The 15,129-nt window shown below is 35.4% G+C and overlaps 1 protein-coding gene across 1 annotated transcript in view; it reads right to left on the bottom strand.

The window, feature by feature from the left end:
- Positions 1–15,129, bottom strand: part of NBEAL1 (neurobeachin like 1) — a 165,804-nt gene that overhangs the window by 137,401 nt on the left and 13,274 nt on the right. Inside the window, 2 exon segments of the mRNA XM_036857714.1 lie at positions 3,467–3,628; positions 7,893–7,984. Coding sequence (XP_036713609.1) covers positions 3,467–3,628; positions 7,893–7,984 — 254 coding nt within the window.

The following is a 15,129-nucleotide window of genomic DNA, read 5'->3' as shown; positions in this document are numbered from 1 at the left end:
CTAATGAAACTTAAAAGCTTTTGCACAGCAAAGGAAACCATAAAGAAGACAAAAAGACGACCCTCAGAATGGGAGAAAATATTTGCAAACGAAGCAAATGACATAGGATAAATCTCCAAAATATACAAGCAGCTCATGCAGCTCAATATCAAAAAAACAACCCAATCCAAAAATGGGCAGAAGATCTAAATAGACATTTCTCCAAAGAAGATATACAGATTGCTAACAAACACATGAAAAGATGCTCAACATCACTAATCATTAGAGAAATGCAAATCAAAACTACAATGAGGTATCACCTCACACTGGTCAGAATGGCCAACATCCAAAAATCTACAAACAACAAATGCTGGAGAGCGTGTGGAGAAAAGGGAACCCTCTTGCACTGTTGGTGGGAATGTAAATTGATACAGCCACTATGGAGAACAGTATGGAGGTTCCTTAAAAAACTAAAAATAGAACTATTATATTACCCAGCAATCCCATTACTGGGCATATACCTTGAGAAAACCATAATTCAAAAAGGGTCATGTACCACAATGTTCAATGCAGCACTATTTATAATAGCCAGGACATGGAAGCAACCTCAGTGTCCATCGACAGATGAATGGATAAAGAAGATGTGGCACATATAAACAATGGAATATTAGTCAGCCATAAAAAAAAATGAAATTGAGTTATTTGTAGTGAGGTGGATGGACCTAGAGTCTGTCATACAGAGTGAAGTAAGTCAGAAAGAGGAAAACAAATACCGTATGCTAACACATATATATGGAATCCAAAAAAAAATGTTTCTGATGAGCCTAGGGGCAGGACAGGAATAAAGACACAGACATAGAGAATGGACTTGAGGACACAGGGATGGGGAAGGGTAAGCTGGGATGAAGTGAGAGTAACACTGACATATATACACTACCAAATGTAAAATAGATAGCTAGTGGGAAGCAGCTTCATAGCACAGGGAGATCAGCTCGGTGCTTTGCGACCACCTAGAGGGGTAGGATAAGGAGGGTGGGAGGGAGACGCAAGAGGGAGGAGATATGGGGATATATGTATGCATATAGCTGATTTACTTTGTTATACAGCAGAAACATAACGCAACATTGTATAGCAGTTAATACTCCAATAAAGATGTTAAAAATAAATAAAATAAAAGGTACAATATAATGTAATAAAAGTATATATGATATTATATATAACAAAGGTATTATACTAGCAAAAAGATATAACAATTATGAACATTTACGTATCTAATGACAGACCATCAAAACATATGAAGCAAATACTGACAGAATTGAAGACAGAAATATATAGTTCTTCCATAATAGCTGGAGAATTCAATACCTCATCCACAATAGTGGATAAAACAACTAGATAGAAGATAAGTAAAGCAACAGAGGACTTAACACAGTAAATCTAATAGCTCTAAGAAACAATATACAGGTCACTCTACCCAACAACAACAGAACAAACATTCTTCTCAAGTGCACTTGGGACATTTTACAGGATAGACACTATATTAGGCCACAAATTAAGTCTCAACAGATTTAAAAGGACAGATATACAAAGTATGTTCTCTAAGCACAGCAGGATGAAGTTAAAAATCAATAACATAAAGAAAACTGAAAAATTCACAAAACTGTGGAAATTAACCAAAATACTTTTAAATAATCAATGGATCAAAGAAGAAACCCACAAGTGAAATTAGAAAATACTTCAAGATGAATGAAAAGGAAAACATGACTTCCCAAAACTTATGAGAGGCAATGAAAGTGGTGCAAAGGGAGAATTTTATAGGTATAAGTGCTTACACTAAAAAAAAGAACAAGAAACCAACTACCTAATATTACAACTTAAGGAATCAGACAAGGAAGAACAAACTAAACCCAAAGCTAGTAGAAAGAAGGAAATGATAAAGATCAGAGCAGAGATAAAAATAAATTTTTAAAAATAGAGAAAATCAATGAAACCAAAAATTAGTTCCTTGGAGACATCAACAAAATTGACAAATCTTTAGCTAGATAGACTAAGAAAAAAGAGAGACGAATCAGATTACTAACATCAAAAATGAAAGTGTGGACATTACTACTGATACTACAGAAATAAAGAGGATTATTAGAGAGTACTATGAACAACTGTACAACAACAAATTGAATAACATAGTTGAAATGGACAAATTCCTAGAAACACAAAATCTGCCAAGATTAAACCATAATGAAATAAATAATCTGAATAGACCTACAACTAGTAAGGAAACTGAATCAGTAATCAAAACTCTCCCAAAAAAGCAGTCCTGGATCTGATGTTTTCACTCATGAAGTCTACAAAACATTTAAAGGAGAACTAATACCAATCCTTCTCAAATTTTTCCCAAAAACTGAAGAGGAAGGAACACTTTCTAACTCATTATATGAGGCCAGTATTACCCTGATCCCAAAGCCAAACAAGAGACTACATGAAAACTACAAGCCAACATCCCTTATGAACATTAATGCAAAGCTCTTCAACAAAATACTAGCAAAGAGAATTCAACAATATATTAAAAGTATTACACACTATGACTAAGTGGGATTTATTCCTGGAATGCAAGGATGGTTAAACATATGAAAGCTGATCAATGTAATATGCCATATTAACAGAATAAAGGGAAAAAAACCCAGACGATCATCTCAATTAATGCAGAAAAGCATTTGACAAAATTCAGCAACCATTCCTGATAACAACGCTCAGCAAACTAGGAACAGAAGGAAACTACCTCAACATAATAAAACCTATATATAAAAATTTCACAGCAAATATCATACTAAATGGTAAAAGACTGAAAGCTTTTCCTCTAAGAACAAGAAAAGAAGACAGATTTTTAAGAGGCATGTGATGCCCCTTACCCAAACGGTTCTCAAATTCTTATATGAAGATTAATGGAATGTGTGAAAATTCAAAATGCCTGAGCTCTTTTGGATCAGAACTTCCATACGTAAGGCTCAAACTCTGTACTTCTATTAAGCTTCCCAGTTGACATTTATGCACACCAAAATTTAAGTACCACAGACCTAATCATCTATAAATCTGGAAATATAAGCTATGGAATAATTACACTTTCTTTGGTAAAATTATAAAATGAAAGACTAGAAAAATACATTTCACAAATGATAATGCACAGTATAAAAATGTGTATGTACATGTTTATTGGTGAGGTCCATATAGAAAATATCAGTGCAATAAATTCTTAAGTAAAAACTCCTGTCATTGTCTTTAAAGCAATTATTTTTTATCCTGGCTGAATCTCTCTAAGTAGGTATAGTAAAAGGCTTTCCAACATAATAACAAACCACAAGCCTATTGCAAAAGCTGCATTCATCCTTGAGAGCTCCATATGAACAACATACATCATTAATAACCAATAAATGCATTATTAGTTTGCTAATAATTATTTAAAACAGATAACTAGTTTATTTGTACCAGATACCTGCAAAGAATAATGAAGAACTTGACAAGCAAAATTGACAAGGCTTGTTGTTCTTCCTCTAACCCATCTGCCACTTTCTGAACACACTGTAGAAGCTGGGTCCTCAGAACCTGCAGAATATTATCAGGAAGCAGAGATATTCCTGGAGGCACATCATCTACCCTACAATGTAAGGGGAACAAAATAAGAAAGGTGTTTAAATACAGGACGAAAATCTGTGGCACTTTAAAGTAACTACATTTTCAGCTCAAATCCTAAAGAAGCTCTTTTAATCCAGATATTCTGTGCCTTCCTCTCTGCATGGTACCACCAAATGGATAGTGACATTTTAGAAGATTATTAGAGCAGAGTGGTTAGTACTTCAGAGGAGGCTTACTGAAAAGAGAGAGAGAAAAAAGGCTATTTAGTATTTTCAATTGTGCTATTGTTAAAGAAAATATTTAAAATATAAGATTAGTTCACCTTCTACTATTTAGAAATACAACGTGTCTATACCATTTCTAAAAGAAATGGTAACTAGCAAATAAAAATGAAGTACCTATAACTAGTTTAATATCTGTTAACTGCTTTACTAAATAAACAATATTCACCTACCTATAAGGTCCCTAAGCCATCTGATCAGAAGAGGGAGAGAAGATAACTAGCAAAAGGAAAGGAGAAAGATAGAGGTGAATGTAGAACCCCAAGCAGGAGCATCAATAGAAGACTCTTTTAAAGTAATACATCAATATTTTGTGACAAGTGGTTTCTGTGTAAGAAGACAATATGGTTCTTTAAGGGCAAAAGCCAATACCAGATGTAACTGGCTCCTTGCATGTGCCTCTCACATTAAAACCCCCTAGATTCAAAGTCAGAAGCCTGCATACTAAGTTCCACCTCTGTAACGTGAAGCACTTCATTTAATCTCTGAAGTTCCCTAATCTATAAAACTGTAATATCAGATATCCACCCTATTTCACTGGGCTCTGAAACCAGAAAGTCAATGTGCATTTTCAGCTTTAAAGTATGTAAAGAACTCTAAATATGTAATGCATTTTAAATATACTATCTCTAAAGCCTCAGAATCTTTTCATAAGCCACTGTATACTTATTTCCCTAACTCAGTTAAGAAAAACGCTCAAATAGCAAAGAAGCACTGTGAAGAGTTTCCATGATTAAATGACAATTATACTTTATAATAGTCTCTTCTTCAGATAATGCTTAACATGAAGTATTAGTACTATTTTTACATTGAGTAAAAGGCATTCACTGCAGACAAAGAAATCTGAAGCATCTTAGCAGTAGTCACATAAACACATATGTAAATATTATTAGCCTCTTCCTGAACCACCCTACAACATAAAATAAAGCATTTTATAAAATAAACACAAGTCACAAAGCATACTACCAAGGTTGCCTAATACTATATAACCATGTTCTAAAAATACGTTTCATTTTAGTCTGGACATCATTTCACTTGCAGCTTTGGATTCTTTCATTCTCTCTTATTTATAGATGGTATCAGAAACACTCATTTTTATATTTAATTTTTTTTGAAGAGCTAAAAAGAGGTGATTAGAAAAACCAGACTAACTTCAAAATAATAAACAAACATTTAAATAGAACTGATTTTCAAGACTAAGTGAAACTATTCCTCCACACTTTTCCAAAAATGTTAAATCAACAAGCAAGAAGACATTAGATTTCCCAATATTCCATTTTAGTTATTTAAAAGAGTAGTTCCTTTTGTCCTTAATTGTCCCATTTTCTATTTACACACGTTTTGATTTAACTGGGCAGAAAAAAATATTAACTTCTAAAAGAGCAATCTTTTTTTTTTTTAACTGACTCTCATTATAAAATTGGGGCTTACTTAGGACATGGCATATAGACAAAGTTGGAATTTTTGGCCTTGTTCCTAATGTGATGAGGATTTAAGAATTTAGAAGAATTTTCCCACCTCTAGGACTTTATTGTCCATAAGTCTAAGCTCCTTTTGCTGATATTTCCCAAACTCCAGAAATCTTTTCCACTCCTCAATTTGCCTAGTCAATGTCTATTGTAAACAGCTGCCAATTGTTCTCTCTAACACAGGAAAAAGTCCAGCTTAAATTTCAAGGCTTCATAATCTGGTAAAAGCAATCCTTGCCTTGTATTATGAATTCTCTAACTTGGAAATTCTATAAAGTCAGTATACTTTAAATGAGGATTATCTGTGAGTTTCTTATCTTTAAGGTGACTAGACTAGTTTTACACATCTTACACATAATATTCACTTGAAAAATTGAAAGTTTACTACAAGCAAAATCTAAATTCATGGTTCAGTTTTCTGACAAAGATATGAAATATAATTTTAAATAAACCAACTAAATCACAAGTAAAAAAACATTCTTGAGATTCTTCATCTTACTTTAAATATAGTGGCAATATAAGTCTACATAGTGTTTTTAGAAATGACCTCCCAAGAAAGGAGACATTTTTAATGTATGGATGATAACAAGTGCATCTTACAAAACCCCAAGCATTCAAAGGCCAAAATCCTGACTCCATAAGATCCTTAGGCTCATAATTTAAAATGAGCTATAAATTTTTAAAATAAAAGCACTCCTAAGTATAAACTACAAGAATACTCTTTTATGAGTAGAAATCAATAATACATAACATTATTTTGAGTTCAAGATTTAATACTGATTTTCAACCTTTATAAACCTGTTACAAATAATCTAATGGTGAAGAACTCTGAAATTGTATTTATAAATGAAGTACTTGTGCTTTCTGAGCATAACCATGTTGTTTCTTAAGTTCATTGCCTTGGTCCAAAGCTCTAATGATGCTTTTCTCTGAATTATTACAATTACCTCTTAACTGGCCTTCCTGCCTTCAGTCACAACCCTTCCCAATCCAACCTCCATAATGCCACCAAAGTGACTTTTAAAAAACAAACTTGATCATGAAACTCTTATGCAGAAAATTCTTTAGTAGAGCCTTGTATCTTCCATAACAAAAAGTCAAAGTCCATTAGCAATGCATTTGTGGCACTTCATGATCTGGCTCCTATGTGATTCTCCAGATTCAACTCACCTGTGTCTAAACTCTCACTGCTTACCTCCACCCCCAAACTGCAAATATTTTCGCCCTTGAAGATTTTTAATTCACCAGATACTTTTTCATCCTCAACCACCACCCATTTCTCCCCTCCTCTCTCAACACATCTCTATAAATGGAGTTCCTTTTGTGGCTAAAAGTATGTCCTCATTTCTCCAGCTTTGAACCACAGCAAACCTAACCTCTCTTACCTAGGTCCACAAGATGACTTGAGATACAATACGAACTTTATCTGGGAAGTGGGCCTGGGAACAGTGAGACTGCAGAAACAAATGTAGGCAGAGGAATGGGAGAAAATATTTGTACTTTCACTTATAGATTTCCATAAGATGTTAATTTTTCCCTCATTTTATGATTTTCAAACCTAGCTTTTAAAAATCTGAAAACTTAACCTCCTCCAAGATGTTTATTTTTCCCTCATCTTATGATTTTCAAACCTAGTTTTTAAAAATCTGAAAACTTAACCTCCTCCAAGATGTTTTCTAAGGCCCTTCTCTAAAGCCAGGAAAAGAAGTATAAGTTTCAACTACAATAGAATGCCTGTCATATAATAAAGAAATTTTATGCAAATGAATGAAGTGACACATGGTGGACCCTTAGATAGTTTCAAAAAAGGGGCTGGCCACATCTGAATAACTCACCCCCCCAACTCTCTGGGAGGGGAGAGGATCTGGAGACTGAGTTCAATCACACGGTCAATGAAGTAATAAGACCCAACAAAACTCTGACACCCAAAGCTCAAAGAGCTTCCTTCTTTGAACGCACTGATGTTCAGGGAGAGCAACATGCCCTGACTCCAAAGGGAGAGAGCATGGAAGCCCTGCATCCAAGACCCTCCCAGGCCCTGTCCTACATGTATCCTTTATAATAATACTGTAATCATAAGTATAGGACTTTCAGTGAGTTCTGTGAGTTAATCTAACAAATTATTGAACCTGAGGGAGTCATGACAACCCCCAAATTTATAGCCTGTTGATCAGAAATGTCGGTGGCTCCCAAGACTTGCTAATGATGTCTGAAGTGCGGGCAGTCTTGTGGAGGACTTTGCCTTTAACTCATGGGATCTGGCGCTAACTCCAGGTAGTGTCAGAATTGAAATGAACTGCAGGACACCCAGTTGCCAGTGGCTTAACAAAGTAAAGAAGAGGCTTCTAGAAGTCACGTCTAGTATCAGCAAGAAAGACTGCTGTGATCAATCAGAAATGTCTGCCATGAAAGCAGGGTTATGCAGGAGTAGCATGTGTGTCACATAACTGCCATCCTTATAATGTCATCAATGAAGTTTTTGTACCAAAAATTAACAAACTCACCCAAGGGTAGGAAATTAAGTGTTTCAACATACCTGGTAGGCAGCTTTTCAAAGTCAACATCTAAGAATTGTTCATAGCTAGAAACAAAATTGTCCAACCACAGCTTCAGGTAATCTGGATCTTTCTGAAATAAGAAAACCATTGTAATATTAAGTACATCTGTCAGGAATTTTTTTAAAAAATGCTTTCACTACTATTGAGCAGATATGAATTGATAAATCTAAAGAAGCAATAATATGAAATCTCTAAATGATATACAGGAAGACATATGTGTTGTTTTGAAATGTATATTAAGTATAGTGAACACATGGCACTCACACAAAGAGCTACAATCTGAAAAATGTCCTATAAGATTCTAAACAATTTGCCCTCCCCTATCTTTGTGGCCGTATCCACTGTCACCCTGTACTATACTGGCTTCCTGGCTGTTACTGGGACATACCAGACATGCTCCCATCTCAGGCCTTTGCAATGGCTGTTTTCTCTACCCAGGACACTCTTCCACCAGATAGCTGAATGGCTAATTCCTACATCTTCAGGTCATTCTTTAAATGGCTTATCCTCAATGAAGCCAAATTTTACCACCCTTTCTTAAAGTTACAAACCTTCTTACTAACCTTTACCTTCTACCCTATTCTGTTGTCCCACCTCATGGTGCTTTCTCACCTTCTAACACACTGTATAATTTATTTATTAATTTATTATCTGTCATTTCCCCTAGACTGTAGGCTTCACAATTTCAAGGCCTATCTAAGGGCCCACCACAAGTGATTTCTTTTTGTTTACTAATGGACACCAAGTGCCTAAAACAGTTCCTGGCACTGACCAGGTGCCCAATGAATTAATGAAAAATATAAAATAAAATGGGAGATGGATCATTAACCTAAACATAAAAACTAAAAAATCTTCTAAAAGAAAATACAGAATACCTTTGCAACCTTGGGGTAGACAAAGATTTCTTAGCTAGGACACAAAAATCACAAAGCAAAAAAAGAAAAAAATAATAATTGGTCTTAACCAAAATTTAAAACTTTGATTCATCAGAAGACACCATTAAGAAAATGAAAAGGCAAGCCATATGCCAGCTGAAAATATTCTCAGTACATATATCTGACAAAGGACTTGTACCAAGAATATATAAAGAACTCCTATGAATCAACGTAAAAAGGACAACTCAATTTAAAAATGGGCAAAAGGCTCAGACGTTTCACAAAAGAAGATACACCAATGGCCAAGTAGCATGCAAAAGCATTCTCAACATTATTAGTTATCCAGGGAAATGCAAATTAAAATGAAATGGAATACCATTACACACCCACTAGAATGGCTATAATTTAACTTTCCATACCAAGTGTTGGTAAAGATGTGGAGTAACTGGAACTCACATTTCTGGTGGGAGTATAAAATGGTAAAATCACTTGGAAAACAGTTTGGCAGTTTCTTTTAAACATAAATTTACCACATGGTCCAGTCATTCCTCTTAAGAGAAGTGAAAACATATATCCACAAAAACAAGCTATACAAAAATGTTCATAGAAGATTTATTTTTAATAGCCCAAAACTGGAAACAAACCAAAATTCTGTCAACAGGTTAACTGATGAATTGTGGTATACTCACACAATGGAATGCTATTCTGCAATAACAATGAATGAACTGTTGATACGACAATGAATAGAAATTTCAAAAACATGTTGAGCAAAAGACGCCAGGCATTAAGCATATACACTGTGTGATTTCACTTATACAAAGTTCTAGAGCAGGCTATGGTGACAGAAATTAGATCACTGACTGTCTTTCAGAGGACTGACTACAAAGGGGCACAAAGAAAACTTTCCTAGGTAATAGAAATTTTCCATTTGTTTTATTAGGTAGTAGTGACACAACTGTTTGCTTGTATCAAAACTCATCATATTTGACACTTAAAATCTGTGCATTTTAAGGTCTGTTAAGTTACATCTCAAAGATGATTTGAAAAAAACCATGATTCCTCAGAAATGTCTTTTTAAATATAAATTGCATCATTAAAAATGATGCTCAAGGGCTTCCCTGGTGGCGCAGTGGTTGAGAATCTGCCTGCCAATGCAGGGGACACGGGTTCGAGCCCTGGTCTGGGAAGATCCCACATGCCGCGGAGCAACTGGGCCCGTGAGCCACAACTACTGAGCCTGAGCGTCTGGAGCCTGTGCTCCGCAACAAGAGAGGCCGCGATAGTGAGAGGCCCGCGCACCACGATGAAGAGTGGCCCCCACTCACCGCAACTGGAGAAAGCCCTCACACAGAAACGAAGACCCAACACAGCCAAAAATAAAAAAATAATAAATAAATAATAAATTTTAAAAATTAAAAAAAAAAAAAATGATGCTCAAATTTGTTTCCTTCACATCCTTAACACTTTTTTACTCCAGTCAATTTCAACATGATACTCAGGAGTCTTACTTACTCATTAAATATCACTGGTTAGGCACTGCTCTTGGATAAAGGGAACTCAAATAATTTATTTCCCTAAAATAAAAGTATTACACACAAATCAGAATTCCTAAAAGAATGTTCCCAGAATATGCAGACTGCTGACCTTTTGTGTATTTATTTTTTCTATTAATATACTGTTCCAAAATCAGATCATAAATTGTTATAATCCACATCATCATTGAGAAGACAGAAATATTTCAGAAAAAGAACTACCTCTTGTGAGAAATTTTCTCAAGGATTTCATTAATTGCTTTTTTCATTTCCAACCAGCACATCATTCATTCATTCATTCATTCATTCATCAGGATAAGACTCCAGAAATACAAGTAGCCAGAGTTTTCCTTATCATGGTTCCTTTTTAATAAAGCAGAGTTTTAATAAACTCTGTAAAAGTTCAACACAAAACAGTTTATAATGCCATAAAGAATTAATGTATTTCTCCTCACAGTTTATTTAGAAACTCTACCGTATCTGGTTCAAAGTCTGAAAGTCAGAGTTACCAAGTGTTTGGTAATTCAGTTTGGTAAGTACAGAGTTCTCCTAGGAAGTTGAGCAACTAACTATAAAGAAAGAAATGGTACTTAAAGCTGGAAATGTTTTATTTAGTAAGAAGTGAAGCAGTTACATTTTTTTTTGAGATTCTGCAATGTGCAAAGTATTATAGCAGGTATTTAAAAAGTATACATCATCCCATTTACTCCTTACAACCATCAAGAGAAGGTTTCATTTTCCCCATTTTATGGGTTAGAAAAGCAAAGTTCTAAGGATATATAACTTATCCATAGTCATACAGCTAGCCATTGATAGTGCTGGGATTAAAATGCAAAGATATATGAATCCAACCGTGCTCTTTCTACTACACTACACTACACTACACTACACTGTCTTTGAACTGTGAGCAGGAATAAAATGGAGCTTAGTGGACAAAAAGAGGAAAAGAGGAACTAAGGATCAGTAAACTCAAGGCCATAAACAATTTAACACATAAAACAGCCACATTCCATACAGCCTGAGAAAACCCTTAAGAGGATCTATACTTTACTGCCAAAGGCCATAAAAGGAAAAATGTCCACACACCCAGAAACAATATTAATTAAATCTCAGCTTAGCCACTTTCATGGTTAAGAGAGTTGGGTACAATGAAACAGCACAGTAGGGTCTATCTCTCCACTTGTACGATATTTATTAACACAACACACAAATGTATTAAGTACTGCAGGAGCACTGAGGCCAGATTACATGGACTCTAACCCCTGCTCTGTCACTTTCTTGACCAAGTCACCCTATGTTCGCACAACAGTTTCTTCTATAAAAATGAAGATAATGACAGTACCTTTCTTTACAGGGTTGTGAAAATTAAATAACCTCATCAAGGGCACATAGTATACGCTAAGTACAATGTTACTTTTTAAAAATTAATGTATTTTTAAATTTATTTATTTATTTACTTATGGCTGCATTGGGTTTTCGTTGCTGCGCGTGGTCTTTCTCTAGTTGTGGCGAGCAGGGGCTACTCTTCATTGTGGTGCACAGGCTTCTCATTGCGGTGGCTTCTCTTGTTATGGAGCACGGGCTCTAGGCACACGGGCTTCAGTAGTTGTGGCACACGGGCTCAGTAGTTGTGGCTCGCAGGCTCTAGAGCACAGGCTCAGTAGTTGTGGCACACAGGCTTAGCTGCTCCGCGGCATGTGGGATCTTCCTGGACCAGGGCTCGAACCCATGTCCCCCGCATTGGCAGGCGGATTCTTAACCACTGCACCACCAGGGAAGTCCCTAATGCTATTTTTATTTTTTCCTAATGCTATTTTTATAACCTATTATGTGCCTAAATTACGGCTCACTCACAAAAGAGGAATGTTCTATGCTGCACATACACATTTAAATATTTCATGATCCCCTGTGCCACATGATTTTAACTGTATTCCTTTCCTTTCAACTCTCTTTGCATTTACTCTCAGTGTGACTTTGGGCAGGTTACTTCATCTCTCTGATCTGTTCTTGATCTATAAAATGAAGGTAATACTTCCCCTCATAGGGCTGTTGAAAGCACTGAATGAGATAATACATGTAAGGCACTCAGCAGTACCTGACATTTAGCAAATGCTCAATAAAATAAGCAATTATAAAATAATTAAAATCAACTTTATTGATCTTGTACTCAAATATTCATCCAATCATCTGCCGTTAAGACAGTCCTTCATTTGGACTGTTATGTAGCTCCCTACAGGTCTCTGTAGCTTCAGTTTCTCTCACCTACACACAGTTACTAATGGGGTTTGTTAAATTTGAATCTAATCATCTTTTCTCTCCTGTTCAAATACTTTCAACGTCCCCCCATTACCAGAGGATGAAGTCTAAACACTTAGATGTGCTGTCCAGCGCAGTGACCACTAGCCGAATGTGATTATTTAAATTACATTAAAGCACAGGAGGCTTTTACCTTCTTACAACATCCACTCCTCCACTGGGAGGTTTTAGTGGGTAACAGAATTAAGGGATCCATACAATTTCACCTAGTTCTTAAGGGCTAGGGTTACGGGTAAGAATGGGGGAAACACCTTACTTCCTCCACACAATGATATTTGGGTTGTAGTATTCTTTCAAGTTTTATAAACTTTTAGATACATACATATATTTCAACCATATGTTGGGCAACTCGCAACTTACATATGAGTTGCATTTTAAAAGTTCATTTCAGTTATATTCATAACATATTTTTAATGTCCTAGCAAAAGAAGATAAATTCCTCCCACAGAAACACTATTATTAATGATGATTAGTCTTTCAGGCCAGCCCTCAAGGTTTTCTAATATAACCTAGCTGCTTCAAAAAACATTTAATAAGTACATGCCAACCATGTACCAACCAGGGACAGTGCTAGACTCTATGGACATGAAGACAAAACATAATCTTGTATCAATTATTCCTCAATTGTAAAAAAAAAAAACAAAAAACCATAATCTTGTCCTCAAAGTGCTCTTTTTTCAGTAGGAAAGAAAAGCATAAACAAATAAGTGCAACACATCATGAGAGGTAAAACAGTTGTGAAAAGTATCAAAACAATACAAAGGGAGCTACTGAATCTGTCAAGGTTGGAGGTAACTGAGTAACAAAAGTACTCAAAAGTTTTCACAAATCATAAACAGATATTCTCAAGGAGAGAGGAGGGGAGAGGGGAATTCCAGACAGATAGAAAATAGCAAGATATGCTCAAAGGATGTACAATATTTGGTATTGTCCCACCATGGAAAGAACAGGAAGCAGCGGGACAGGTGCATAGATTATAAGACTGGAGAAGTCACCATTTCCTAAGCAAGTACTTAACAATACTGTCGGCTTCGATGAGAACAGGTACAATTTGAAAAGTTCAAAAAAAAGAAAAAGGAAAGATTGCTATGCTTAATCAAGTTAGAGAAGCACTAGTTAAGCAAAATTAAACAAGATTTTTAACAATACATTATCTTTAAGATGACATATGCGGGACTTCCCTGGTGGCGCAGTGGTTAAGACTCCACGTTCCCAATGCAGGGGGCCCGGGTTCCATCCCCTGGTCAGGGAACTGCAGCAACTAAGAGTTCGCATGCCACAACTAAGGAGCCCGCCTGCCGCAACTAAGGAGCCCACGAGCCACAACTAAGGCCCGGCGCAACCAAATAAGTAAGTAAATAAATAAATAAATTTTAAAAAGATGAACTATGCCTTAGGAACGCCATTGGAAGCAGTGAATATAATATAAAATTTCTGAAACGCATACAACCACAAACCTTATCTTCCTGACTCAATTTCATTAATTTTATCAAAGAACCAACTTTTTATTTGGTTGATCCTATTATGTTTATTATTAATTTCTGCTCTTTCTAAAAGCATTTTATTAAATGAAATCACAAACATACAAAAAAGGTGGAGAGAATGGTATGACTCAGTTTCAACAACTTTCAAATCATGCATAACCAATCTTCTTTCACCTATAGCCCCATCCTCTAATGTTACTTTTAAGCAAACCAGATATCATATTTCATCAAATATTTCATATTTCACAAATATTTCAATGTATATCCATAAAAGATATCTTTTAAAATATGACATTATCATATCTAAAAAAATTAGCAGTTCTTTAATATCAGTTGATGTTCAAATTTTCCTGACTTGCTCACAAAAGCCTTTGTTTTAGATTTTTCTCTTTTTTTTGATGTAGACCATTTTTAAAGTCTTTACTGAATTTGTTACAATATTAATTGTTTTATGTTTTGGTTTTTTGGCCTCGAGGCATGTGGGATCTTAGCTGCCCAACCAGGGATTGAACCCACACTCCCTGCATTGAAAGGCGAAGTCTTAACCACTGGACCACCAAGGGAAGTCCCACAAATGCCTTTCTTAACTGATAAGATCAGGACCCAAATAAAGTCCATAAATTGCAAACTATTGGTATATCTTTTAAGTCTTTTTAAACCTGTAGGTTTCTATTACATTTCTTTTTTTTTTTTTGCCCTAATTTATTTGTTGAAGACACTGGGCCATTTGTGATTTAGTATTTCTCGCATTAGGGATTTTGCTGACTGCACATCTTTATGTCATTTAACATGTTCCTCAGTCCTCTGTATTTCCTGCAAAGTAGTAGATCTACAGACTGTCAGATTTAGAGGTTTTTTTTTTCCCCAAAAAACACAACATAGGTGGTGTTATATATGTCCTTCAAAAGATAAATTTCTAGTTATCTCTTACGTGATGTTAGAAGCTACCGATTATCTTTTCCTAGATCCAGTATTTTATTATGAGTAATTCCTGTAAAAACCTTATAA

This window comes from Balaenoptera musculus, chromosome 7 (assembly GCF_009873245.2).
Source record: "Balaenoptera musculus isolate JJ_BM4_2016_0621 chromosome 7, mBalMus1.pri.v3, whole genome shotgun sequence".
NCBI lineage: Eukaryota > Metazoa > Chordata > Mammalia > Artiodactyla > Balaenopteridae > Balaenoptera > Balaenoptera musculus.
This window is presented reverse-complemented; position numbering and strand designations above follow the sequence as displayed.